This window comes from Pseudophryne corroboree, chromosome 1 (assembly GCF_028390025.1).
Source record: "Pseudophryne corroboree isolate aPseCor3 chromosome 1, aPseCor3.hap2, whole genome shotgun sequence".
NCBI classification, from domain to species: Eukaryota; Metazoa; Chordata; class Amphibia; order Anura; family Myobatrachidae; genus Pseudophryne; species Pseudophryne corroboree.
This window is the reverse complement of record NC_086444.1, coordinates 177509226-177536949: the sequence shown is the minus strand read 5'-3', so window position 1 is coordinate 177536949 and position 27724 is coordinate 177509226. Positions and strand designations below refer to the sequence as shown.

Genomic DNA, 27724 nt, shown 5'->3' with positions numbered 1-27724 from the left:
CAGAGGCAGAGGAAGGGGAAAAAAGCTGCAACACGCAGCAGGTTCCCAGGAACAAAAGTCCTCCCCCGCTTCTTCCAAATCCGCCGCATGACGGTGGGGCTCCACAGGCGGAGCCAGGTACGGTGGGGGGCCGCCTCAAAAATTTCAGCGATCAGTGGCTTCGCTCACGGGTGGATCCCTGGATCCTTCAAGTAGTATCTCAGGGGTACAAGCTGGAATTCGAGGCGCCTCCCCCCCGCCGTTTCCTCAAATCGGCCTTACCGACAACTCCCTCGGGCAGGGAGGCTGTACTAGAGGCAATTCACAAGCTGTATTCCCAGCAGGTGATAGTCAAGGTACCCCTACTTCAACAAGGACGGGGTTACTATTCCACACTGTTTGTGGTACCGAAACCGGACGGTTCGGTGAGACCCATTTTAAATTTGAAATCCTTGAACACATACATAAAAAGATTCAAGTTCAAGATGGAATCGCTCAGGGCGGTTATTGCAAGCCTGGACGAGGGGGATTACATGGTATCCCTGGACATCAAGGATGCTTACCTGCATGTCCCAATTTACCTTCCTCACCAGGAGTACCTCAGATTTGTGGTACAGGATTGCCATTACCAATTCCAGACACTACCGTTTGGACTGTCCACGGCACCGAGGGTGTTTACCAAGGTAATGGCAGAAATGATGATACTCCTTCGAAAAAAGGGAGTTTTAATTATCCCGTACTTGGACGATCTCCTAATAAAGGCGAGGTCCAGGGAGCAGTTACTGGTCGGAGTAGCACTATCTCGGGAAGTGCTACAACAGCATGGCTGGATTCTAAACATTCCAAAGTCACAACTGGTTCCTTCCACACGCTTACTGTTCCTGGGGATGATTCTGGACACAGAACAGAAAAAAGTGTTTCTCCCGCAGGAGAAAGCCATGGAGCTGTCATCTCTAGTCAGAGACCTCCTAAAACCAAAACGGGTATCGGTGCATCACTGCACACGAGTCCTGGGAAAAATGGTGGCTTCATACGAAGCAATTCCATTCGGCAGGTTCCATGCAAGGACCTTCCAGTGGGACCTCTTGGACAAGTGGTCAGGATCGCATCTTCAGATGCATCAACTGATAACCCTGTCTCCAAGGACCAGGGTGTCTCTACTGTGGTGGCTGCAGAGTGCTCATCTTCTAGAGGGCCGCAGATTCGGCATACAGGACTGGGTCCTGGTGACCACGGATGCCAGCCTTCAAGGCTGGGGCGCAGTCACACAGGGAAGAAATTTCCAGGGACTTTGGTCAAGTCAGGAGTCGTCCCTACACATAAATATTCTGGAACTGAGGGCCATTTACAATGCCCTAAGTCAGGCAAGGCCAAGGCCCCTGCTTCAAAACCAGCCGGTTCTGATCCAATCAGACAACATCACGGCAGTCGCCCATGTAAACCGACAGGGCGGCACAAGAAGCAGGATGGCGATGGCAGAAGCCACAAGGATTCTCCGATGGGCGGAAAATCACGTACTAGCACTGTCAGCAGTGTATATTCCGGGAGTGGACAACTGGGAAGCAGACTTCCTCAGCAGACACGACCTACACCCGGGAGAGTGGGGACTTCATCCAGAAGTCTTCCTACTGTTGGTAAACCGTTGGGAAAGGCCACAGGTGGACATGATGGCGTCCCGCCTCAACAAAAAGCTAAAGAGATATTGCGCCAGGTCAAGGGACCCTCAGGCGATAGCTGTGGACGCTCTAGTGACACCGTGGGTGTACCAGTCGGTTTATGTGTTCCCTCCTCTGCCTCTCATACCAAAGGTACTGAGAATAATAAGAAGGCGAGGAGTAAGAACGATACTCGTGGTTCCGGATTGGCCAAGAAGAGCTTGGTACCCAGAACTTCAAGAAATGTTATCAGAGGACCCATGGCCTCTACCGCTCAGACAGGATCTGCTACAGCAGGGGCCCTGTCTGTTCCAAGACTTACCGCGGCTGCGTTTGACGGCATGGCGGTTGAATTCCGGATCCTAAAGGAAAAGGGCATTCCGGAGGAAGTCATTCCTACGCTGATAAAAGCCAGGGTAAGAAGTAACCGCAAACCATTATCACCGCATTTGGCGAAAATATGTTGCGTGGTGTGAGGCCAGGAAGGCCCCTACAGAGGAATTTCAGCTGAGTCGTTTTCTGCACTTCCTACAGTCGGGAGTGACTATGGGCCTAAAATTGGGTTCCATTAAGGTCCAGATTTCGGCTCTGTCGATTTTCTTCCAGAAAGAACTGGCTTCACTGCCTGAAGTTCAGACTTTTGTAAAGGGAGTGCTTCATATTCAGCCCCCTTTTGTGCCTCCTGTGGCACCTTGGGATCTCAATGTGGTTTTGAGTTTCCTAAAATCACATTGGTTTGAACCACTTAAAACTGTGGATCTGAAATATCTCACGTGGAAAGTGGTCATGTTATTGGCCTTGGCTTCGGCCAGGCGTGTGTCAGAATTGGCGGCTTTGTCATGTAAAAGCCCTTATCTGATTTTCCATATGGATAGGGCAGAATTGAGGACTCGTGCCCAGTTTCTCCCTAAGGTGGTATCAGCTTTTCACTTGAACCAACCTATTGTGGTGCCTGCGGCTACTAGGGACTTGGAGGATTCCAAGTTACTGGACGTAGTCAGGGCCTTGAAAATTTATGTTTCCAGGACGGCTGGAGTCAGGAAAACTGACTCGCTTTTTATCCTGTATGCACCCAACAAAATAGGTGCTCCTGCTTCTAAGCAGATTATTGCTCGCTGGATTTGTAGCACAATTCAGCTGGCGCATTCTGCGGCTGGATTGCCGCATCCTAAATCAGTGAAAGCCCATTCCACGAGGAAGGTGGGCTCATCTTGGGCGGCTGCCCGAGGGGTCTCGGCTTTACAACTTTGCCGAGCTGCAACTTGGTCAGGGGCAAACACGTTTGCTAAATTCTACAAATTTGATACCCTGGCTGAGGAGGACCTTGAGTTCTCTCATTCGGTGCTGCAGAGTCATCCGCACTCTCCCGCCCGTTTGGGAGCTTTCGTATAATCCCCATGGTCCTTACGGAGTTCCCAGCATCCACTAGGACGTCAGAGAAAATAAGATTTTACTCACCGGTAAATCTATTTCTCGTAGTCCGTAGTGGATGCTGGGCGCCCATCCCAAGTGCGGATTGTCTGCAATACTTGTATGTAGTTATTGCCTAACTAAGGGTTATTGTTGAGCCATCTGTTGAGAGGCTCAGTTATATTTCATACTGTTAACTGGGTATAGTATCACAAGTTATACGGTGTGATTGGTGTGGCTGGTATGAGTCTTACCCGGGATTCAAAATCCTTCCTTGTTGTGTCAGCTCTTCCGGGCACAGTATCCTAACTGAGGTCTGGAGGAGGGGCATAGAGGGAGGAGCCAGTGCACACCAGATAGTACCAAATCTTTCTTATAGAGTACCCAGTCTCCTGCGGAGCCCGCCTATTCCCCATGGTCCTTACGGAGTCCCCAGCATCCACTACGGACTACGAGAAATAGAATTACCGGTGAGTAAATTCTTATTTTTTTAGGTTTCCTAAAATCTATCACAACCTCCTTAGTTTTCTTACCATTTAATAACAGGTTATTTTTTACCCCCCACTCAGCGAGTCTTCTCACTTCCTCTCTATAATTACTCTCATCTCAGCCAGTTATCAAACCCACCAGAGTTTTTTTGCTATTCAATGCAAAGATTTTGATTTTCTATTTATTAAATTCATATGGACATATCCAGTTGGGTGCTTTATTTATTTTTCACCTGCAATGATAGACATTATGGCCAGCCGTGAGGTTTTTACTATCACCTCCTTTCCCCCCCAAAAATAAAATGTTTAATTAGGCAGTGACTAGGTATATAGGGGTGTTACAGTATATAGACAACATTTTTAAAGTGGCTTAAAATGACTAGATTTATTAGCTAACAGACCTTTTTCTCCGCCCATAAAAGCAGAGACGGACTGGGTCTGTCTAGCAGCCCTGGCATTTAGCGTGCGCATGAAAAGGGGTGTGGTGATGGCTCACAAGGGCGTGCTGCGAGTCCCGGAGGACAAGCTTTGTGGCATGCCCCCATGTCTCTGTATGCCAGGCAGCCGAGCAGAGCTCTGGGAGACTGAGCTGCTCGCCCAACTCCTGTCTGTGAGCTGGGTAGCCCCGATCTCTCTGCGTGGCCACCATCTAAATGACACCATTTAGAAGCTATTAAGAGCTCCACTATTTTTCTTGTGGACAGTAATATCTTTAATGTTAACCAATATTGTTTTGCCTGTTTTTTTTTAGGGTACAAACTAATTTAATTTATGTTACATTTACCGTGGGGGTTTTTTGCAGGAAAAAAAAAAAATCATACTCCATTTTCTTTACGATTGGATAGTGATAGAATCGGAGGTGAACATAGCTGCGTTAGCCAGAAATTGGACGCGATAGGGGTGTTAACTTTTGCCTCAAATCTTTCTGCCAATTAGATATGCCCCTTACTATCTCACTGGTGCCACAGGTTCTTATATAACATTAATGGGCTGCTGATGAAATGTATGTTTAAAGTATTACACAAGATTGTGCTCTAGAACGCCTTCAGGCGCTGTGCATGTGTCTGTGAGGCACACCCCTAAGGTGTCCAGAGTTTCCGCCCAGGGTTTACTATAGTAATAGTCCTGTGTAAAGAGGACACATTCAGCAAAGACATTAATGTACTTACACACATCCCTGCATAGTGGAGCATGGATCATTAGAAGGTTGCTGTGCATGATGTAGTTTCTGTGTAATAACTGGGTTATAAGAGGAGTTCTCTGTGATGATTAAACTTATTATTGGTTCTTACATGCACCTTGCAAATAAATATACTACAAGTTTTATGTTTTAGAATGCAAGCTCCCATAGCCAGGGCCCTCTCTCCCTCTTATTTCTCTATATAATATGGTCACTTTGCGTGTTGTAATTGTGAACCTGTCTATAACTGTCTAAATTGTTCATCTTGTACAGATGTAACCTCTCCCCATCCGACTCTCCACCTCTCTACAAAACTTCAAACGTGCTCTCAAGACCCACTTCTTCACCAAACCCAACCGACTTTCCTCCTAACCCTCAATTGTGCTCACTGTTTCCCCCTTTTGTGTCGGTTCCGGTATGAAAGATAGATAGTGTCTAGTTAGACAGTCAATAGATAGACACCATATGTTAGATGGACATTAGGTCGACAGGGTCAAAAGGTCGACAGGGTCAAAAGGTCGACATGAAAATGGTCGACATGAAAAAGGTAGACGCCATGTTTTTTGCATTTTTGTTGTTTGTGTGGATAGTTTTGTCATCTGGGACCCCCAATTGTAGAAAGGCATACCCTCGCGGGGCTCGCTTCGCTCGCCACGCTTCGGGCACGGTGGCTCGCTGCGCTCGCCACAAGGTTTATAACCAACTCTATGCCGACATGGATAGAGAAAGTATGAAATAATCCAAAAACATGTTACATAAAAAAAAAAAATTGTCTATCTTTTTTTATGTCGACCTTTTGCCCCTGTCGACCTTTTGCCCCTGTCGACCTAATGTCTGTCTAATATATGGTGTCTATCTATTGACTGTCTAACTAGACACTGTCTATCAAACGGATAGCTTTTGTGTCACCCTGGTCTGTCAACCCTTCACCTTTTAGATTGTAAGCTCACAAGAGCAGGGACTTCTTTCCTCATGTGTCTTTCTTTTTCTTAATTACACTATCTTATGCGCCATAATCCCTGTGATGCCACCTAACCTCTGGTTTTCCCTTGTGGCGCCATATAAATAAAGTATAATACAGGTTGAGTCTCCCTTATCCAAAATGCTTGGGACCAGAGGTATTTTGGATATGGGATTTTTTTGTATTTTGGAATAATTGCATACCATAATGAGATATCATGGTGATGGGACCTAAATCTAAGCTCAGAATGCATTTATGTTTTATATGCACCTTATACACACAGCCTGAATGTAATTTTAGCCAATATTTTTTATAACTTTGTGCATTAAACAAAGTGTTCACACAATTCACACAATTCATTTATGTTTCATATACACCTTATACACACAGCCTGAAGGTCATTTAATACAATATTTTTAATAACTTTGTGTATTAAACAAAGTTTGTGTACATTGAGCCATCAAAAAACAAAGGTGTCACTATCTCACTCAAAAAAGTCCGTATTTCGGAATATTCCGTATTTCGGAATATTTGGATATGGGATACTCAACCTGTAATAATCTTGTTGTACAGTATGTCTATTCCTATAATGCCATTACATAACCCATGTTGTGCCATGCAAATGAAAGAACAATAATGCAATTGAAAACATTAACATATGAACCTAGATTTCAACGTGAAACATAATGTTGTTGTGGAACTTGCCACGATAAATGTTTTTGGCATCCTGCACAGATTAGCCGAGCATTCTTCTGGGAACGTGTATTGCTAATGCTGCTATATTTTATGTATTTTTATTTCTCATTCCCTCTGGCTCTGCTTACTGCTGCTGCATCAGCAATACTTCCCCATACATTTTTAATGCTCTTCTATGTAGGGTGGTTTCAGGTCTTCAGAGTAGTTGTGGTTTAACAAGCGTGTTGTAACAGGTTTTGCATGAATGGAAGATGTATTAAAGGACATAGATACAGAACTGCCGCCATGCCACGTGAGGTGTCATGGCCAGATTTTCTACATTCTTAATGTGCCCATGTCTTGCCATTTATACCTGATAGAATTCCTCACTCTTCACAAGTGTCTATAGCACCTGAATGGGAGTTATACAGTGTCTGTCACTTCTTGTAGAACCATTTTAACCACCAGATTAGATTCTGCTGCTGTTGAGTCCGTCTATATGAGATGCTTCTTAGAGCAAATTTCATTACACTTTGGTTATTCATGCAAATAGTACATGTAAATAAAGAAGTGGTCATTATTTAGTGAAACTTGCATGGGAACAAGCACTCAATTGTCATCATACGTAAGCAAAACAAGAGGTATATACGTATTGCAAGCAGTGATATAACATTGTAGTACAGCGCCCAGCTGAGGACAAACTTCCTCTGATCATCCATGAGATTCGGAGATATTATTGTGGGGAGCCAATACAAGACTCTTGTTAGACAGGACACTTACTAGAACAACTGGCGGTGTAGCAGGATTAGGGGCAAGCGGCTTTCTGAAGTAGAAATACTCTAATCATTGTATTAAAGAAATCAATGTTTTATAGGTTTGTTAATACACTTAACTTGTTCTCTGTAGTTACACCTAACTTGTTCTCTGTAGTATGTCTACTTTTACTAGTTTGGATATTCACGAGAAGGAACAAAAGTGCACCGCCTCCAATTCTCACATATGGCCTTCTTCTGTTTTTTTTTTTCTCCTTTTTTTTTTTTTTTTTTTTTTTTGAGATCTGAGGCCCTATACTTTTTTTTTATTGGTGGGATTAGCCTAATTTTCCTTGTTTGCCACTACACTTCCGCTGTACGCCGCTGTCAGACTCCCCACTGTCTGCTTATATTACGCGGAATAAAGTTTTTAATGCTTCTCACTCACTTTCAATGCTTCAACCTTCCCCCCCCCCCCCCCCCCGTTTTATATCTCCAGCTCCTTCATCGTTACCTTTCACTCCCACTTTCATGCTGCTCCCCCCCCATTCCTGTCATTCCTGCCTTATAAAACTGCCCTAAAAACTCACCTTTCAATGGAAGCCTAGCACGCCTCCTAACGTTCCTTATTTTGCTCCCTACACCCAATGTTTCTCTCCCATTGCCCTTGAATGGGAGCTTTTCTAAGCAGGACCCTTTTCCTCATGTCTTGTTACAGAATTATGCATTCCATGGGTGGCATTTATGTGCCTGTGACAGTTATGTGCCTGTGACAGTTATGTGCCTGTGACAGTTATGTGCCTGTGACAATAGTTTACTTGTCGGTATCTGTTTTAAATTCGGAGAACCACAGTACATTTTTACATGGGGACAATGTGCAATAGTCCCAATGTTTTAGATTTTTCTCTGACGTCCTAGTGGATGCTGGGTACTCCGTAAGGACCATGAGGTATAGACTGGCTCCGCAGGAGACTGGGCACTCTTAAAAGAAAGATTAGGTACTATATCTGGTGTGCACTGGCTCCTCCCTCTATGCCCCTCCTCCAGACCTCAGTTAGTATCTGTGCCCGGCCAGAGCTGGATGCACCCTAGGGGCTCTCCTGAGCTTCCTAGAAAAGAAAGTATTTGTTAGGTTTTTTTATTTTCAGTGAGATCTGCTGGCAACAGACTCACTGCTACGTGGGACTGAGGGGAGAGAAGCGAACCTACCTGCTTGCAGCTAGCTTGGGCTTCTAAGGCTACTGGACACCATTAGCTCCAGAGGGATCGAACACAGGCCCAGTCCTCGGTCGTCCGGTCCCGGAGCCGCGCCGCCGTCCCCCTTGCAGAGCCAGAATAACGAAGAGAAGTTGAAAATCGGCGGATGAAGACTCTGGTCTTCATTAAGGTAGCGCACAGCACTGCAGCTGTGCGCCATTGCTCCCTTAGCACACCACACACTCCGGTCACTGATGGGTGCAGGGCGCTGGGGGGGGGGCGCCCTGGGCAGCAATTAGATTACCTTACTTGGCGAAAAGCACATAATACAGTCTGATAAACTGTATATGTGCATTAACCCCCACCATTAAAGTACATAAAAGGACAGAAGCCCGCCGCTGAGGGGGCCGGGCCTTCTTCCTCAGCACACCGGCGCCATTTTCTCTTCACAGCTCAGCTGGAAGGAAGCTCCCCAGGCTCTCCCCTGCAGTATCCTGGTACACAAAGGGTAAAAAAGAGAGGGGGGGCACATAAATTTAGGCGCAAAACTGTGTATATAAGCTGCTATAGGGGAAAAATCACTCAGTATAGTGTACATCCCTGTATTATATAGCGCTGTGGTGTGTGCTGGCATACTCTCTCTCTGTCTCTCCAAAGGGCCTGGTGGGGGAACTGTCTTCAAATAGAGCATCCCCTGTGTGTGTGGTGTGTCGGTACGCGTGTGTCGACATGTCTGAGGTAAAAGGCTCCTCTAAGGAGGTGATAGAGCGGATAAGTGTGTGGGAGGGTGTCTCCGTCAACAACGCCGACACCTGTTTGGATATGTGTAAGTGCTGAGGTAAAATTATTGCACAAAAGGTTAGGGAACAGAAAGGAAATCTACCCTGGTCTGTCCCTATGTCACAGAGTCCTTCAGTGTCTCTCTATGCTCACTATCCAAAATAACAAAGTATCGACACGGAGTTTAACTCCACTGTCGACTACGATAATGCAAAGTTACAGCCAAGAGGGCTAAAAGATATTCAATATATGATTATTGGAATAAAAGATGATTTGCATATCACTGATGACTCATCTGTCCCTGACACGAGAGTACACATGTTAAGGGGAAGAATGCTGAGGTAAATTTCCCTCCTCTCATGAGGAAAAAGAGCGGGAATCTCCAGACAAGAGACGGCAGCTTCCCACAATAGAATTCTCAGGCTGTATCCTTTCCCCACTAGGGCCAGGATGTGTTGAGAATATTCCCCTTGGGTGTCCTGTTTGCACTAGCTATTCTCAGGGATCCTGCAGATAGTGTGCACATTCTAGTATACTACCCAGACCGGCGATTGTGTCGGCATGGGTTTATAGCGCTGTGGCAGCGTGGACAGGTACCTTATCAGCAGAGATGGAGACCCTAGTATGCATATAAATATTTTAAGATGCTGTCTTAAGTGATAGATATATAATTATAAAGCATGCCCAAAGGGACATGAGTATACTGGGTCCTAGAGACAAAAGCTATGTCGATTTCTGCTTGACGTGTCCTGTAGAATATACATTGGACAGATGATGCCGACTTAAGAGGCATATGGAAGGCTGAGGATTGTGTGGAGAAAGGTTTCTAGGGCCTGGTCTCCACAGCTATAGCTGGTAATTCTGATATTTTGCCTTATATTCCTGCACAGCCTAGGAAAGCACGACATTATTAAATGCAGCTTTTCGAATAAAGAAACAAGAAAGTCTGAGGTGCGTCCTTTCTTGTCAGAGCCGGGGGCAGAGGAAAGAAGCTGTACAACACAGCTAGTCCCCAGGAACAGAAGTCCTCCCCGGCCTCTACAAAAATCCACCGCATGTCGCTGGGGCTCCACAGGCGGAGCTAGGCCCGGTGGGGACACGCCTTCGTAAGTTCAGCCACAAGTGGGTTCACTCCCTGTTAGATCCCTGGGCAATGAAATTGTATCGCAGGGATACAGGCTGGACTGTGAGAAGATGCCCCCTCACCGAGGACCCGGCGGGCTTCCCCCCAAGAGAGGGAGCCAGTGTTAACTGCAATTCGTAAATTGTATCTTCAACAGGTGGTGGTCAAGGGTCCCCTCCTTCAACAAGAGGGTGTTATTATTCGACCATGTTATAATCCCGAAACCAGACGGTTCGGTTAGACCCATATTGAATTAAAATCCCTGAACATATACCTGAAAAGGTTCAGGTTCAAGATGGAATCGCTAAGAGCGGTCATTGCAAGCCTGAAATGAATCGGGACATAAGGGATGCATACCTTCGTGTCCCCATTTATCCACCTCATCAGGCGTACCTCAGAATTGCGGTACGGGATTGTCATTACCAATTTCACCAAGGTAATGGCGGATATGATGGTGCTCCTGAGGAAGCAAGGTGTCACTATTATCACATACTTGGATGATCTCCTCATAAAAGCGAGATCAAGAGAGCAGTTGCTGGACAGCGTATCACCTTCTCTGGAAGTGAAACGGCAACACGACTGGATTCTATATATTCCGAAGTCGCAGTTGGTTCCTACAGCTCATCTGCCTCGCCTAGGCATGATCCTAGACACAGACCAGAAGAGGGTTTATCTCCCGATAGAGAGAGCTCAGGAGCTCATGACACTGGTCAGGAATCTATTGAAAACCAAAACAGGTGTCAGTGCATCACTGCACTCGAGTCCTGGGAAGGATGATGGCATCATACGAGGCCATCCCCTTCGGCTGGTTCCATGCAAGGACAATGGAACTTACTGGACAAGTGGTCCGGATCACATCTTCAGATGCATCGGTTAATCACCCTATCCCCCAGGGCCAGGGTGTCTCTCCTGTGGTGGCTGCGGAGTGCTCACCTTCTCGAGGGCCGCAGATTCGGCATTCAGGACTGGGTCCTGGTGACCACGGATGCAAGCCTCCGAGGGTGGGGGGCAGTTACACAGGGAAGAAAATTCCAAGGTTTGTGGTCAAGCCAACAGACTTGCCTTCACATCAATATCCTGGAACTAAGGGCCATATACAACGCCCTAAGTCAAGCGGAGTTCCTGCTTCGCGACCAACCGGTTCTGATCCAGTCAGACCGCAGGGGCTCATGTAAACCGCCAGGGCGGCACAAGGAGCAGGGTGGCGAGGGTAGAAGCCACCAGAATTCTTCGCTGGGCGGAGAATCAAGTAAGCGCACTGTCAGCAGTGTTCATTCGGGAGTGGACACGACCTCCACCCGGGAAAGTGGTGACTTCATCAGGAAGTCTTCACGCAGTTTTGCAAATTGATGGAAACTGCCTCAGGTGGACTACATGGAGTCCCACCTCAATAAAAAGATAAAAAAGGTTTTACGCTGGGTCAAGGGACTCTCAGGCGATAGCTGTGGTCGCACTAGTAACACCGTGGGTGTTCCAGTCGGTCTATATATTCCCTCCTCTTCCTCTCAGACCCAAGGGCTGAGAATTGTAATAAACGGAGGAGTGTGAACAATATTCTTTGCTCCGGATTGGCCAAGAAGGACTCGGTACCCGGAACTGCAAGAAATGCTCTCAAAGGACCTATGGCCTCTGCCTCTCAGTCAGGACATGTTGCAACAGGGACCCTGTCTGATCCAAGACTTACCGCGGCTGCGTTGGACGGCATGGCGGTTGAACGCCGGATCCTAGCGGAAAAGGGCATTCCGGATGCAGTTATTCCTACGCTGATAAAGGCTAGGAAAGACGTGACAGCAAGACTTTTTCACTGTATATGGCGAAAATAGGTTGCTTGGTGTGTAGCCGGGAAGGCCCTACAGAGGAATTCCAGGGGGGTCGATTCCTGCACTTCCTACAGTCAGGAGTGATTATGGGCCTAAAATTAGGATCCATAAAGGCCAAGATTTCGGCCCTATCCCTTTTTCTCTCAAAAAGAACTGGCTTCACTGCCTGAAGTTCGGAGGTTGTTACAGGGGTGCTGCATATTCAGCCCCTTTTGTGCCTCCAGTGGCACCTTGGGATCTTAACGTGTGTTGGATTCCTAAAATCCCACTGGTTTGAGCCACTTAAGACCGTGGAGCTAAAATATCTCACGTGGAAAGTGGTCATGCTTTTGGCCTTAGCTTGGACTAGGCGTGTGTCAGAATTGGCGGCCTTGTCATGTAAAAGCCCATATCTGATCTTCCATATGGAAAGGGCAGAATGGAGGACTCGTCCCCAATTTCTCGCTAAGGTGGTATCATCGTTTCATTTGAACCAACCTATCGTGGTGCCTGCGGCTACTAGGGACTTGGAGGATTCCAAGCTGCTGGACGTAGTCCGGGCCCTGAAACTTTATGTTTCCAGGACGGCTAGAGTCAGAAAAACTGACTCGCTATTTATCCTGCATGCACCCAACAAGCTGGGTGCTCCTGCTTCAAAGCAGACTATTGCTCGCTGGATCTGTAGCACGATTCAGCTTGCACATTCTGCGGCTGGACTGCCGCATCCTAAATCCGTAAAAGCCCATTCCACGAGGAAGGTGGGCTCTTCTTGGGCGGCTGCCCGAGGGGTCTCGGCTTTACAACTTTGCCGAGCTGCTACTTGGTCGGGTTCAAACACTTTTGCAAAATTCTACAAGTTTGATACCCTGGCTGAGGAGGACCTTGAGTTTGCTCATTCGGTGCTGCAGAGTCATCCGCACTCTCCCGCCCGTTTGGGAGCTTTGGTATGGTCCCCATGGTCCTTACGGAGTACCCAGCATCCACTAGGACGTCAGAGAAAATAAGAATTTACTCACCGGTAATTCTATTTCTCGTAGTCCGTAGTGGATGCTGGGAGCCCGTCCCAAGTGCGGACTCTCTGCAATACATGTTTATAGTTATTGCTTAACTAAAGGGTTATTGTATGAGCCATCTGTTGAGAGAGGCTCAGTTATTGTTCATACTGTTAACTGGGTATAGTTATCACGAGTTGTACGGTGTGATTGGTGTGGCTGGTATGAGTCTTACCCTGGATTCCAAATCCTTTCCTAGTAATGTCAGCTCTTCCGGGCACAGGTTTCCCTAACTGAGGTCTGGAGGAGGGGCATAGAGGGAGGAGCCAGTGCACACCAGATATAGTACCTAATCTTTCTTTTAAGAGTGCCCAGTCTCCTGCGGAGCCCGTCTATACCCTATGGTCCTTACGGAGTACCCAGCATCCACTACGGACTACGAGAAATAGAATTACCGGTGAGTAAAGTCTGATTATTACTCTCGTATTAAATGTAGCATTAGGTGAGATTTTTGGGAGCATCATCCCTGTCCCCCCAACCCCACAGCCCTCGCTTGGTGAGCTTGAAGCTAGTGTACTTCATATTTTCTAATAGATTCACACAGGAACTGAAGATTTTATTCACATATTTGGCAGTACTGGATATAACAGGATAAAGTTCATACTAGTCATGAATTGCATGGGGTATTGGTGGTCATTCCGAGTTGTTCGCTCGCCAGCAGATTTTGGCAGCATTGCACACGCTAGGCCGCCGCCCTCTGGGAGTGTATCTTAGCTTAGCAGAATTGCGAATAGAAAATTCTTAGCAGTTTCTGAGTAGCTCGAGACTTACTCCTACACTGCGATCAGCTCAGCCCGTTTCGTTCCTGGTTTGACGTCACAAACACGCCCTGCGTTCGGCCAGCCACTCCCCCGTTTCTCCAGACACTCCCGCGCTTTATCCTGGCACGCTTGCGTTTTTCCGCACACTCCCAGAAAACGGCCAGTTTCCGCCCAGAAACACCCACTTCCTGTCAATAACACTCCGATCACTTCAACGATGGAAATTCTTTGTTCGGACGTGAGTAAATCTACTAAGTTTTGAGCTAAAATACTTAGCGCATGCGCACTGCGTACCATGCGCATGCGCATTTTCGCCTTAATCGCTCCGTTGAGAAAATCGGCAACGCGCGAACAACTCTGAATGACCCCCATTGTCCCAGTCCTACTCAATGGTTCTGCTGTTTTATTACCTACAGTATACATTTTATATAATATATGATGTAAATGATAATAAATATATATATATATATATATATATATATCTATATATATATCATGAAATCATATTTGTAAATCATATATATTAAATGTTTGTGTATGTATGTGTGTGTGTGTGTATGTATGTAGGTATATATATATATATATATATATATATATACAATGTGTGTGTTTCTGCATATCCACAGTGTATCTTTGTATTTACCTTGTTTACTTTTCATTTCTTTTAACAGATTAGCTCTATATGTATATGAATACCTTCTACACGTGGGGGCACAGAAGTCTGCGCAGACATTTTTATCAGAGGTTAGTGGTGCGGTTTCTCTATGGTGAATGCCGATGTTGAGTGACTGCTTGTACACAATGTAGAGATTTAGGGAAATAGGAATGTGGCAAAGAAATGTGATAGGATCACAAACGCTGCTCTGGAAGATGACAACAGGAAAAGATAAAGTGTAACGGAAGATGAAGAGAACGGATTTATCATTAATGTGTTATACTAGCTACATACAGTATACAGGGATATCAACAGCGATAACCCAGCATTGCTGCATGTGCCTACACACAAGAATGATCAGGTTGGAGCATTTTAGTGCACATAAAAATTTCTGTTCCACAAATGACTACCATCAGCCTATGCTTGGTCATTGGTTGACCACACAGACTAATCCCGAATTGAAGCAGGTATGTGTTGTGAGCTACAAATTGAGTGATGTGGTCAATCCACACCAGGAGAGAACAGGATTGGCAAGCTTTAGAGGAAAACATTGTTAAAGGAGGTCCAGAACTATGAAATCCAGAACTCCAGTCGTGCCATATGACCAGCCATCATTCACAGACATGTGTTTGGCTTTACTTTTACCTTTTTGTTACTATGCCATGAAGAATAACTTAATATGGAAACTGAGGGATGTATTCAATACCTGTCGGATCCTTTCCGACGGAAAGGGTCTGACAGGTCAGTATTCAGTGCCATGGGCAAACTCGACAGGTTTGGCCTGTTCCCGACACTGCCAATCCGACTTTATCGGATTGACATTGTCGGAAACGGGGCTAAAACCTGTCGAGTTTGGCTGCGCTTTTGACAATACACGCGTGTATTCTGACAAGCTTCCAGCAAGTCGGATTTCTCGGAAGAGATTTTGCCATATTCAATAGGGGCTGTTTTTTTCCGACAAGTCAGGAATTGCCGACTTGTCGGAAAGCACATGTGTTAGTGGAGGAAAGTAAAAACTGGCGCTTATGTGTTTCTCCAATATTAATAAATGACTGTGGATCAATTTCAATAAAAATGACATAGAATTTATTACCTATACATCACAAACTAAAAATATCAGAAACATGAAAATCAGATGTAATCGTGAAATTAGGGCATAAATGGAGCTGAAAAATATTTGAAGATGGCTGCTTTTAGTGTCCACAAAGGATCCCGGACTGAATGCCGTATGCAAAGTTCCCTGGGGAGAGGAAATAAATACAGCTGGTATTACCCGTGTTGATGGAGACTTCCAGAAGTTTGAAAATTTTTCAGCAGGCAAGCTGTGGCGTTTAGACAAACTGGGTCTCTCCAATCGGTGCTGTATAGATGAAATCCCTCAGAGTTCCAATGGCAAATTTTGAAAGTCCATATCTGGATCCGTCTTGAAAGTGGGACACTTGTAGTAGTCGTGGCAGCTTCAACACTTAACGCGTTTCCCTAGGCTAGATCACCTAGCTTCATCAGATATGGACTTTCAAAATTTGCCATTGGAACTCTGAGGGATTTCATCTATACAGCACCGATTGGAGAGACCCAGTTTGTCTAAACGCCACAGCTTGCCTGCTGAAAAATTTTCAAACTTCTGGAAGTCTCCATCAACACGGGTAATACCAGCTGTATTTATTTCCTCTCCCCAGGGAACTTTGCATACGGCATTCAGTCCGGGATCCTTTGTGGACACTAAAAGCAGCCATCTTCAAATATTTTTCAGCTCCATTTATGCCCTAATTTCACGATTACATCTGATTTTCATGTTTCTGATATTTTTAGTTTGTGATGTATAGGTAATAAATTCTATGTCATTTTTATTGAAATTAATCCACAGTCATTTATTAATATTGGAGAAACACATAAGCGCCAGTTTTTACTTTCCTGTTCTAAACATTTTTAGGGACTAACAATCCCTACTGGCAGCTGTGACAGCGCGTCTGGGCCACTTTCTTTGTTCTGTTTTTTTACATGTATTAGTGGATTAGCCGAGGATACACGTGCTTTTGTCGGAAACGCGGCCAAATCCGACAGGTTTTAGCACAGTTTCCGACAATCTCAATCCGACTTTAATAAAAGTCGGATTGAGGAGATGAGACAGGGAGTGGGGTCATGTTTTGAAGGGTGTGGGTACGAAACGGTGGGCGGGTGAGGAGGACAGGAGAGGAGATGGAATGGGTAAGGGTTAGGAGGAGCTGAGAGAAGGAGATGGGTGCCGGAGCCGGGTCCTCGCTTGCTTGAGGCGGGGGACGTGAAGTCTGGCGGCGACACCCCATCCTCCTGCTACGCTGCTGCAGTCGAGGTGTTCCTTGCTCTCCAGCCGCGATGACTGGAGGGCGCTTGTCTGTGTGTCCTTTCAGACATGTCAATCTTTAAAAAAAGTTGAATTGGCATTGTCTGGAACTGCCAAATGCTTTGGCCATTCATTGAATGGCAATGCTTGTCAGAAAGGATCCGACTTGAATTGAATATACCCTTATATGTCATAATGAGAATTGGGGGTTACTGTGGGCCTAATTCAGACCTGATCGCAGCAGCAAATTTGTTTTCTAATGGGCAAAACCATGTGCACTGCAGGAGGGATGGGCAGATGTAACATGTGCAGAGAGAGTTAGATTTGGGCGGGGTGTGTTTAAATTTAAATCTAAGTTGCAGTGTAAAAATAAATCAGCCAGTATTTACCCTGCACAGAAACAATATCACTCACTCAAATCTAACTCTCTCTGCACATGTTACATCTGCCCCACCTGCAGTGCACATGGTTTTGCCCATTAAATAACAAATTTGCTGCTACGATCAGATCTGAATTAGCCCAGTGTTACATAATATGTGCTGGTAGCCGTACAGTGTAAACTAGGGTACTACTATGGTTCATAAAATTAACTAGGGCACTGCTATGGGTCAGAAAATGAACTGGGGCACTATATTAGGCATAACATTAACAAATGCTGCAGAGAGGTGTCTCTAAAAGCATTGGGACAGGGGCCCCTTCATTATGTTGTTATGGGGCCCGCAAAATTATAGCTACGCACCTGCTCTGCGGTATCCCTTATTTCTCTAACGTCCTAGTGGATGCTGGGGACTCCGTCAGGACCATGGGGAATAGCGGCTCCGCAGGAGACGGGGCACAAAAGCAAGCTTTTAGGATCACATGGTGTGTACTGGCTCCTCCCCCTATGACCCTCCTCCAAGCCTCAGTTAGGTTTTTGTGCCCGGCCGAGAAGGGTGCAATCTAGGTGGCTCTCTTAAAGAGTTACTTAGAAAAAGTTTTTAGGTTCTTTATTTTCAGTGAGTCCTGCTGGCAACAGGCTCACTGCATCGAGGGACTTAGGGGAGAGATTTTCAACTCACCTGCGTGCAGGATGGATTGGATTCTTAGGCTACTGGACATAGCTCCAGAGGGAGTCGGAACACAGGGCTCGCCCTGGGGTTCGTCCCGGAGCCGCGCCGCCGACCCCCCTTGCAGACGCTGAAGATGAAGAGGTCCGGAACCAGGCGGCAGAAGACTCTCAGTCTTCATCAGGTAGCGCACAGCACTGCAGCTGTGCGCCATTGTTGTCAGCACACTTCACACAGCGGTCACGGAGGGTGCAGGGCGCTGGGGGGGGGCGCCCTGGGCAGCAATGTATAATACCTGTATGGCGAAAAATACATCACATATAGCCCTTGAGGCTATATGGATGTATTTAACCCCTGCCAGATATCTAAAACTCTGGAGAAGAAGCCCGCCGAAAAGGGGGCGGGGCCTATTCTCCTCAGCACACAGCGCCATTTTCCCTCACAGAAAGGCTGGTGGGAAGGCTCCCATGCTCTCCCCTGCACTGCACTACAGAAACAGGGTTAAAACAGAGAGGGGGGGGCACTGATTTGGCGATATGTATATATATTAAAATGCTATAAGGGAGGAACACTTATATAAAGGTTGTCCCTGGATAATTATAGCGTTTTGGTGTGTGCTGGCAAACTCTCCCTCTGTCTCCCCAAAGGGCTAGTGGGTCCTGTCCTCTATCAGAGCATTCCCTATGTGTGTGTGCTGTATGTCGGTACGTGTGTGTCGACATGTATGAGGAAAATATTGGTGAGGAGGCGGAGCAAATTGCCTGTAATGGTGATGTCACTCTCTAGGGAGTCGACACCGGAATGGATGGCTTATTTATGGAAATTACGTGACAATGTCAACACGCTGCAAGCCGGTTGACGACATGAGAGGGCCGGCGAACAAATTAGTATCTGTCCAGGCGTCTCAAACACCGTCAGGGGCTGTAAAATGCCCATTTACCTCAGTCGGTCGACACAGACCCAGACACGGACACTGATTTCAGTGTCGACGGTGAAGAAACAAACGTATTTTCTTTTAGGGCCACACGTTAAGGGCAATGAAGGAGGTGTTACATATTTCTGATACTCCAAGTACCACAAAAAAGGGTATTTATATGTGAGGTGAAAAAACTACCTGTAGTTTTTCCTGAATCAGATAAATTAAATGAAGTGTGTGATGATGCGTGGGTTTCCCCCGATAGAAAATTATTGGCGGTATACCTTTTCCCGCCAGAAGTTAAGGCGCGGTGGGAAACACCCCTCAGGGTGGATAAGGCGCTCACACGCTTATCAGAACAAGTGGCGGTACCATCTACGGATAGGGCCGTACTTAAGGAGCCAGCTGATAGGAGGCTGAAAAATATCCTAAAAAGTATACACACACATGCTGGTGTTATACTGCGACCAGCGATCGCCTCAGCCTGGATGTGCAGAGCTGAGGTGGCTTGGTCGGATTCCCTGACTAAAAATATTGATACCTTTGACAGGGACAGTATTTTATTGACTATAGAGCATTTAAAGGATGCATTTCTATATATGCGAGATGCGCAGAGGGATATTTGCACTCTGGCATCAAGAGTAAATGCGATGTCCATATCTGCAAGAAGATGTTTATGGACACGACAGTGGTCAGGTGATGCAGATTCCAAACGGCACAAAGATGTATTGCCGTATAAAGGGGAGGAGTTATTTGGGGTCGGTCCATGGGACCTGGTGGCCAGGGCAACTGCTGGAAAATCCACCGTTTTTTACCCTAAGTCACATCTCTGCAGAAAAAGACACCGTCTTTTCAGCCTCAGTCCTTTCGTCCCTATAAGAGTCATATCTGCCCAGGGATAGAGGAAAGGGAAGAAGACTGCAGCAGGCAGCCCATTCCCAGGAACAGAAGCCCTCCACCGCTTCTACCAAGTTCTCAGCATGACGCTGGGACCGTACAGGACCCCTGGATCCTACAAGTAGTATCCAAGGGGTACAGATTGGAATGTCGAGAGGTTTCCCCCCTCGCAGGTTCCTGTAGTCTGCTGTACCAATGTCTCCCTCCGACAGGGAGGCAGTATTGAAAACAATTCACAAGCTGTATTCCCAGCAGGTGATAATAAAATTACCCCTCCGACAACAAGGAAAGGGGTATTACTCCACACTATATGGTGGTACTGAAGGCTAGGTGAGACCTATTCTAAATCTGAAAAATTTGAACACTTACAAGGGTTCAAATCCAGATGGAGTCACTCAGAGCAGTGATAGCAAAGAACAAGGGGACTATATGGTGTCCCGGGACATCAGGGATGCTTACCTCCATGTCCCAAAATTTGCCTTTTCTCACCAAGGGTACCTCAGGTTCGTGGTACAGAACTGTCACTATCAGTTTCAAGACGATGCCGTTGGATTGTCCAAGGCACCCCGGGTCCTTACCAAGGTAATGACCGAAAGGAGGATTCGTCTTCAAAGAAAATGGACGACCTCCTGATAAGAACAAGGTCCAGAGAACAGTTGGAGGTCGGAGTAGCACTATCTCAAGTAGTTCTACGACAGCACGGGTGGATTCTAAATATTCCAAAACCGCAGTTGTTCCGACGACACGTCTGCTGGTCCTAGGGATGATTCTGGACACAGTCCAGGAAAAGGTGTTTCTCCCAGAGGAGAAAGCCAGGGAGTTATCCGAGCTAATCGGGATCCTCCTAAAACCAGGAAAAGTGTCAGTGCATCATTGCACAAGAGTCCTGGTAAAAATGGTGGCTTATTACGAAGCGCTTCCATTCGGCAGATTTCACGCAAGAACTCTTCAGTGGGATCTGCTGGACAAATGGTCCGGATCGCATCTTCAGATGCATCAGCGGATAACCCTATATCCAAGGACAAGGGTGTCTCTCCTGTGGTGATTACAGAGTGCTCATCTTCTAGAGGGCCGCAGATTCGGCATTCAGGATTGGATGCTCGTGACCACGGAGGCCAGCCTGAGAGGCTGGGGAGCAGTCACACAGGGAGTGTGATCAAGTCTGGAGAATTCTCTCCACATAAATATACTGGAGCTAAGAGCAAATTTATAATGCTCTAAGCTTAGCAAGAACTCTGCTTCAAGGTCAGCCGGTATTGATCCAGTGGGATAACATCACGGCAGTCGCCCACGTAAACAGAAAGGGCGGCACAAGAAGCAGGAGGGCAGTGGCAAAAACTGCAAGGATTTTTCGCTAGGCGGAAAATCATGTGATAGCACTGTCAGCAGTGTTCATTCCGGGAGTGGACGACTGGGAAGCAGACTTCCTCAGCAGGCACGACCTCCACCCGGGAGAGTGGGAACTTCATCGGGAAGTTTTCCGCATGATTGTGAACCGTTGGGAAAGACCAAAGGTGGACATGATGGCGTCCCGCCCGAACAAAAAATGGGACAGGTATTGCGCCAGGTCACGAGACCTTCAGGCGATAGCTGTGGACGTCCTGGTAACACCGTGGGTGTAACAGTCGGTGTATGTGTTCCCTCCTCTGCTTCTCATAACCAAGGTATTGAGAATTATAAGACATAGAGGAGTAAGAACTATACTCGTGGCTCCGGATTGGCCAAGAGGGACTTGGTAACCGGAACTTCAAGAGATGCTCACAGAGGACTAATGGCCTCGGGAGCTAAGAAGGGATTTGCTTTCAGCAAGTACCATGTCTGTTCCAAGAGGAACCGTGGCATCGGCCTTTAAGAAAGGACCTGCTCCAGCAGGGACCTTGTCTGTTCCAAGACTTACCGCGACTGCGTTTGACGGCATGGCGGTTTGAACGCCGGATCCTAAGGGAAAAGGCATTCCGGAAGAGGTCATACCTACCCTGGTCAAAGCCAGGAAGGAGGTGACCGCACAACGTTATCACCACATGTGGTAAAAATATGTTGCGTGGGTGAGGCCAGGAAGGCCCCACGAAAAAATTTCAACTAGGTCGATTTCTGCACTTCCTGCAAACAGGAGTGTCTATGAGCCTCAAATTGGGGTCCATTAAGGTTCAAGTTTCGGCCCTATAGATTTTCTTCCAGAAAGAATTGGCTTCAGTTCCTGAAGTCCAGACGTTTGTCAAGGGAGTATTGCATATACAGCCCTTGTGTGCCTCCAGTGGCACCGTGGGATCTCAACGTAGTGTTGGGATTCCTCAAATCATATTGGTTTGAACCACTCAAATCTGTGGATTTGAAATATCTCACATGGAAAGTGACCATGCTGTTGGCCCTGGCCTCGGCCAGGCGATTGTCAAAATTGGCGGCTTTGTCTTACAAAAGCCCATATTTGATTTTCCATTCGGGACAGGGCAGAACTGCGGACTCGTCCCCAGTTTCTTCCTAAGGTGGTGCCTGCGGCTACTAGGGACTTGGAGGACTCCAAGTTGCTAGACGTTGTCAGGGCCCTGAAAATATATATATATATATATAATTCCAGGACGGCTGGAGTCAGAAAGTCTGACTTGCTGTTTATATTGTAGGCACCCAAAAAGCTGGGTGCTCCTGCTTCTAAGCAGACTATTGCTCGTTGGATTTGTAGTACAATTCAGCTTGCACATTCTGTGGCAGGCCTGCCACAGCCAAAATCTGTAAATGCCCATTCCACAAGGAAGGTGGGCTCATCTTGGGCGGCTGCCCGAGGGGTCTCGGCTTTACAACTTTGCCGAGCTGCAACTTGGTCAGGGGCAAACACGTTTGCTAAATTCTACAAATTTGATACCCTGGCTGAGGAGGACCTGGAGTTCTCTCATTCGGTGCTGCAGAGTCATCCGCACTCTCCCGCCCGTTTGGGAGCTTTGGTATAATCCCCATGGTCCTGATGGAGTCCCCAGCATCCACTAGGACGTTAGAGAAAATAAGATTTTACTTACCGATAAATCTATTTCTCACAGTCCGTAGTGGATGCTGGGCGCCCATCCCAAGTGCGGATTGTCTGCATTACTTGTACATAGTTATTGTTACAAAAAAATCGGGTTATTATTGTTGTGAGCCATCTTTTTTTAGAGGCTACTTCATTGTTATCGTACTGTTAACTGGGTTCAAATCACAAGTTGTACGGTGTGATTGGTGTGGCTGGTATGAGTCTTACCCGGGATTCAAGATCCTTCCTTATTGTGTACGCTCGTCCGGGCACAGTACCTAACTGAGGCTTGGAGGAGGGTCATAGGGGGAGGAGCCAGTACACACCATGTGATCCTAAAAGCTTGCTTTTGTGCCCTGTCTCCTGCGGAGCCGCTATTCCCCATGGTCCTGACGGAGTCCCCAGCATCCACTACGGACTATGAGAAATAGATTTATCGGTAAGTAAAATCTTATTATAAACAGTTGCATTTAAGTCTTAATGGGAAACAACTTTGCAATCTGTAATAACTAGAACCCTTGATGATTTGTTTAGTCATTATGTGTATTTTCTTACGAGTGTAGTAATGTGTAAATAAATGGTATACCACAATGTTAGTCGACATGTAGCGCAGTGTAGTCTCTTGTTTTCTCCCAGGTACTGGTCTGTGGGCCTAATTCAGACCTAATCGTAGCAGCAAATTTGTTAGCAGTTGGGCAAAACCATGTGCACTGCAGGGGGCGGGTGGGGGGCATATATAACATGTACAGAGAGTTAGATTTGGGTGGGGTGTGTTCGAACTGAAATCTAAATTGCAGTGTAAAAATGAAGCAGCCAGTATTTACCCTGCACAGAAACAAAATAACCCACCAAATCTAACTCCCTCTGCACATGCTATATCTGCCCCCCCCCTGCAGTGCCCATCTGCTACAATCAACTCTGAATTACCCCCTGTATCCGGTTCTGCACAGACTGACCCAGTGCAAACTTATCTGTTGTGGTTTGTAGATTATCTCTACTGCTCTAAATGACCACATATGTTGTTTTACAGACATTGGGGTATATTCAATTGAAGTTGGATCCATTCCGACATTCATTTGTCGGAATGGATCCGACCTGGGCTATTCAATGCTATCTCGATTCGACTTTAAAAAAAGTCGAATTGAGATGTGGGAGCTGAGACGGGGGGAGAAACCTGTCTGTTTTGGCCCCGTTTTTACCAAAAGCACGCGGATCGGCAGCTATTCCACCGATCCACGTGCTTTTCGACAAGTTGAATTGCTCAACTTGTCGAATAATTTGGGGTTAGATTGAATAGGTCTGAACCCCTTCTGACCTAAAAAAGTCGAAAACTGCAATCGTCAGCTTTCGACTTCAATTGAATATACCCCACTGTTTTAAATATTGGCAGTAATATTAAACAAATCTATATTTCTCTGACGTCCTAGTGGATGCTGGGTACTCCGTAAGGACCATGGGGAATAGACGGGCATCGCAGGGCAGGAGACTGGGCGCTCTAAAAGAAAGATTAGGTACTATCTGGTGTGCACTGGCTCCTCCCTCTATGCCCCTCCTCCAGACCTCAGTTAGAATCTGTGCCCGGCTCGAGCTGGTTGCACACTAGGGGCTCTCCTGAGCTTCTAGTAAAGAAAGTATTTGTTAGGTTTTTTATTTTCAGTGAGATCTGCTGGCAACAGACTCACTGCTACGAGGGACTTAGGGGAGAGAACGAACCTACCTGCTTGCAGCTAGCTTGGGCTTCTTAGGCAACTGGACACCATTAGCTCCAGAGGGATCGAACACAGGCCCAGCCTCGGTCGTCTGGTCCCGGAGCCGCGCCGCCGTCCCCCTTGCAGAGCCAGAAGCAAGAAGAACGTCCTGGAAATCGGCGGCTGAAGACTCCGGTCTTCATTAAGGTAGCGCACAGCACTGCAGCTGTGCGCCATTGCTCCCTATGCACACCACATACTCCGGTCACTGATGGGTGCAGGGCGCTGGGGGGGGGGGCGCCCTGGGCTGCAATTAGAGTACCTTACTTTGGCAAACAGCACATAATATAGTCTAAAAAACTATATATGTGCAAAAATCCCCTGCCATAACATAAATATAAGAGCGGGAGAAGTCCGCCGAAAAGGGGGCGGGGCTATCTCCCTTAGCACACTGGCGCCATTTCCTCTTCACAGCTCCGCTGGAAGACAGCTCCCCAGGCTCTCCCCTGCAGTTTCCAGGCTCAAAGGGTAAAAAAGAGAGGGGGGGCACTAAATTTAGGCGCAAACTGTATATGTAAAGCAGCTATAGGGAAAAATCACTTTGTGTTAGTGTAAATCCCTGATTATATAGCGCTGTGGTGTGTGCTGGCATACTCTCTCTCTGTCTCCCCAAAGGACTTTGTGGGGTCCTGTCCTCAGTCAGAGCATTCCCTGTGTCTGTGCGGTGTGTCGGTACGACTGTGTCGACATGTTTGATGAGGAGGCTTATGTGGAGGCGGAGCAGGTGCCGATAAGTGTGATGTCACCCCCTGCGGGGTCGACACCAGAGTGGATGGATATGTGGAAGGTATTAACCGACAGTGTCAACTCCTTACATAAAAGGCTGGATGACGTAACAGCCGCGGGACAGCCGGCTTCTCAGCCCGTGCCTGCCCAGGCGTCTCAAAGACCATCAGGGGCTCACAAACGCCCGCTACCTCAGATGGCAGACACAGATGTCGACACGGAGTCTGACTCCAGTGTCGACGAGGATGAGACATATACACAATCCACAAGGGGCATCCGTTGCATGATTACGGCAAAGAAAAATGTGTTACACATTTCTGACATTAACCCAAGTACCACTAAAAAGGGTATTATGTTTGGGGAGAAAAAGCAGCCAGTGTTTTTCCCCCCATCAGATGAGTTGAATGAAGTGTGTGAAGAAGCGTGGGGTTCCCCCGATAAAAAACTGGTAATTTCTAAAAAGTTACTGATGGCGTACCCTTTCCCGCCAGAGGATAGGTCACGTTGGGAGATATCTCCTAGGGTGGATAAGGCGTTCACACGCTTGTCAAAAAAGGTGGCACTGCCGTCTCAGGATACGGCCGCCTTGAAGGAGCCTGCTGATAGAAAGCAGGAAGCTATCCTGAAGTCTGTATATACACACTCAGGTACTATACTGAGACCTGCAATTGCTTCAGCATGGATGTGTAGTGCTGCTGCAGCGTGGTCTGATACCCTGTCAGATAATATTGATACCCTCGACAGGGATACTATTTTGCTAACCATAGAGCATATTAAAGACGTCGTCATATATATGAGGGATGCACAGAGGGATATTTGCCGGCTGGCATCTAGAATTAATGCAATGTCCATTTCTGCCAGAAGGGTATTATGGACCCGGCAGTGGACAGGTGATGCTGATTCTAAAAGGCACATGGAGGTTTTGCCTTATAAGGGTGAGGAATTGTTTGGGGATGGTCTCTCGGATCTCGTATCCACAGCAACAGCTGGGAAATCGACATTTTTACCTCAGGCTCCCTCGCAACCTAAGAAAGCACCGTACTATCAGGTACAGTCCTTTCGGCCTCAGAAAGGCAAGCGGATCAAAGGTGCTTCCTTTCTGCCCAGAGGCAGGGGGAGAGGGAAAAAGCTGCACCAGACAGCCAGTTCCCAGGAACAAAAATCCTCCCCTGCTTCTACTGAGTCCACCGCATGACGCTGGGGCTCCACAGACGGAGCCAGGTGAGGTGGGGGCGCGTCTCCGGAACTTCAGCGACCAGTGGGTTCGCTCACAGGTGGATCTCTGGGTTCTACAAGTGGTATCTCCGAGATACAAGCTGGAATTCGAGGCGTCTCCCCCTCGCCGTTACCTCAAATCAGCCTTGCCAAAAATCCTCCCCTGCTTCTACTGAGTCCACCGCATGACGCTGGGGCTCCACAGACGGAGCCAGGTGAGGTGGGGGCGCGTCTCCGGAACTTCAGCGACCAGTGGGTTCGCTCACAGGTGGATCTCTGGGTTCTACAAGTGGTATCTCCGAGATACAAGCTGGAATTCGAGGCGTCTCCCCCTCGCCGTTACCTCAAATCAGCCTTGCCAACTACTCCCCAGGACTGGGAGGTAGTACTGGCGGCAATTCACAAGCTGTACCTCCAGCAGGTGAAAATAAAAGTTCCCCTCCTTCAACAGGGACGGGGTTACTATTCCACAATGTTTGTGGTACCGAAACCAGACGGTTCGGTGAGACCCATTCTAAAATTTAAATCCTTGAACACTTATATAAGGAAGTTCAAGTTCAAAATGGAATCGCTCAGGGCGGTTATTGCAAGCCTGGAAGAGGGGGATTACATGGTATCGCTGGACATCATGGATGCTTACCTACATGTCCCCATTTACCCACCTCACCAGGAGTACCTCAAGGTTGTGGTACAGAACTGACATTACCAATTCCAGACATTGCCGTTTGGTCTGTCCACGGCACCGAGGATGTATTCCAAGGTAATGGCCAAAATGATGATACTCCTTCGAAAGAAGGGAGTTATAATTATCCCGTACTTGGACGATCTCCTTATAAAGGCGAGGTCCAAGGAGCAGTCGTTGATCAGGGTAGCACTATCTCAGGAAGTGCTACAACAGCACGGCTGGATTCTGAAAATTCCGAAGTCGCAGCTGGTTCCTACGACGCGTCAGCTGATATTGGGCATGTTTCTGAACACAGAACAGAAGAAGGTGTTTCTCCCGGAGGAGAAGGCCAAGGAGTTGTCATCTCTGGTCAGAGACCTCCTGAAACCAAAACAGGTGTCGGTGCATCATTGCACACGAGTCCTGGAAAAGATGGTAGCTTCTTACGAAGCAATTCCCTTCGGCAGGTTCCATGCAAGGAACTTTCAGTGGGACCTGTTAGACAAGTGAGGATCGCATCTTCAGATGCATCGGCTGATCACTCTGTCCCCGAGGGCCAGGGTGTCTCTGCTGTGGTGGCTGCAGAGTGCTCATCTTCTCGAGGGCCGCAGATTCGGCATTCAGAACTGGGTCCTGGTGACCACGGATGCAAGCCTCCGAGGTTGGGGAGCAGTCACTCAGGGAAGAAATTTCCGAGGACAATGGTCGAGTCAGGAGACTTCCC

At 47.1% G+C, this 27724-nt stretch overlaps 1 protein-coding gene across 4 annotated transcripts in view; it reads left to right on the top strand.

Annotated features, from left to right (window-relative positions):
* SSBP2 (single stranded DNA binding protein 2) overlaps positions 1–27724 on the top strand; it is a 385422-nt gene that overhangs the window by 134971 nt on the left and 222727 nt on the right. For all 4 annotated transcript variants that reach the window (XM_063963929.1, XM_063963930.1, XM_063963931.1 and 1 more), the window contains exon 2: positions 14484–14556. In XM_063963929.1, the coding sequence (XP_063819999.1) occupies positions 14484–14556 (73 nt within the window). The remainder of the gene's footprint in view (positions 1–14483; positions 14557–27724) is intronic.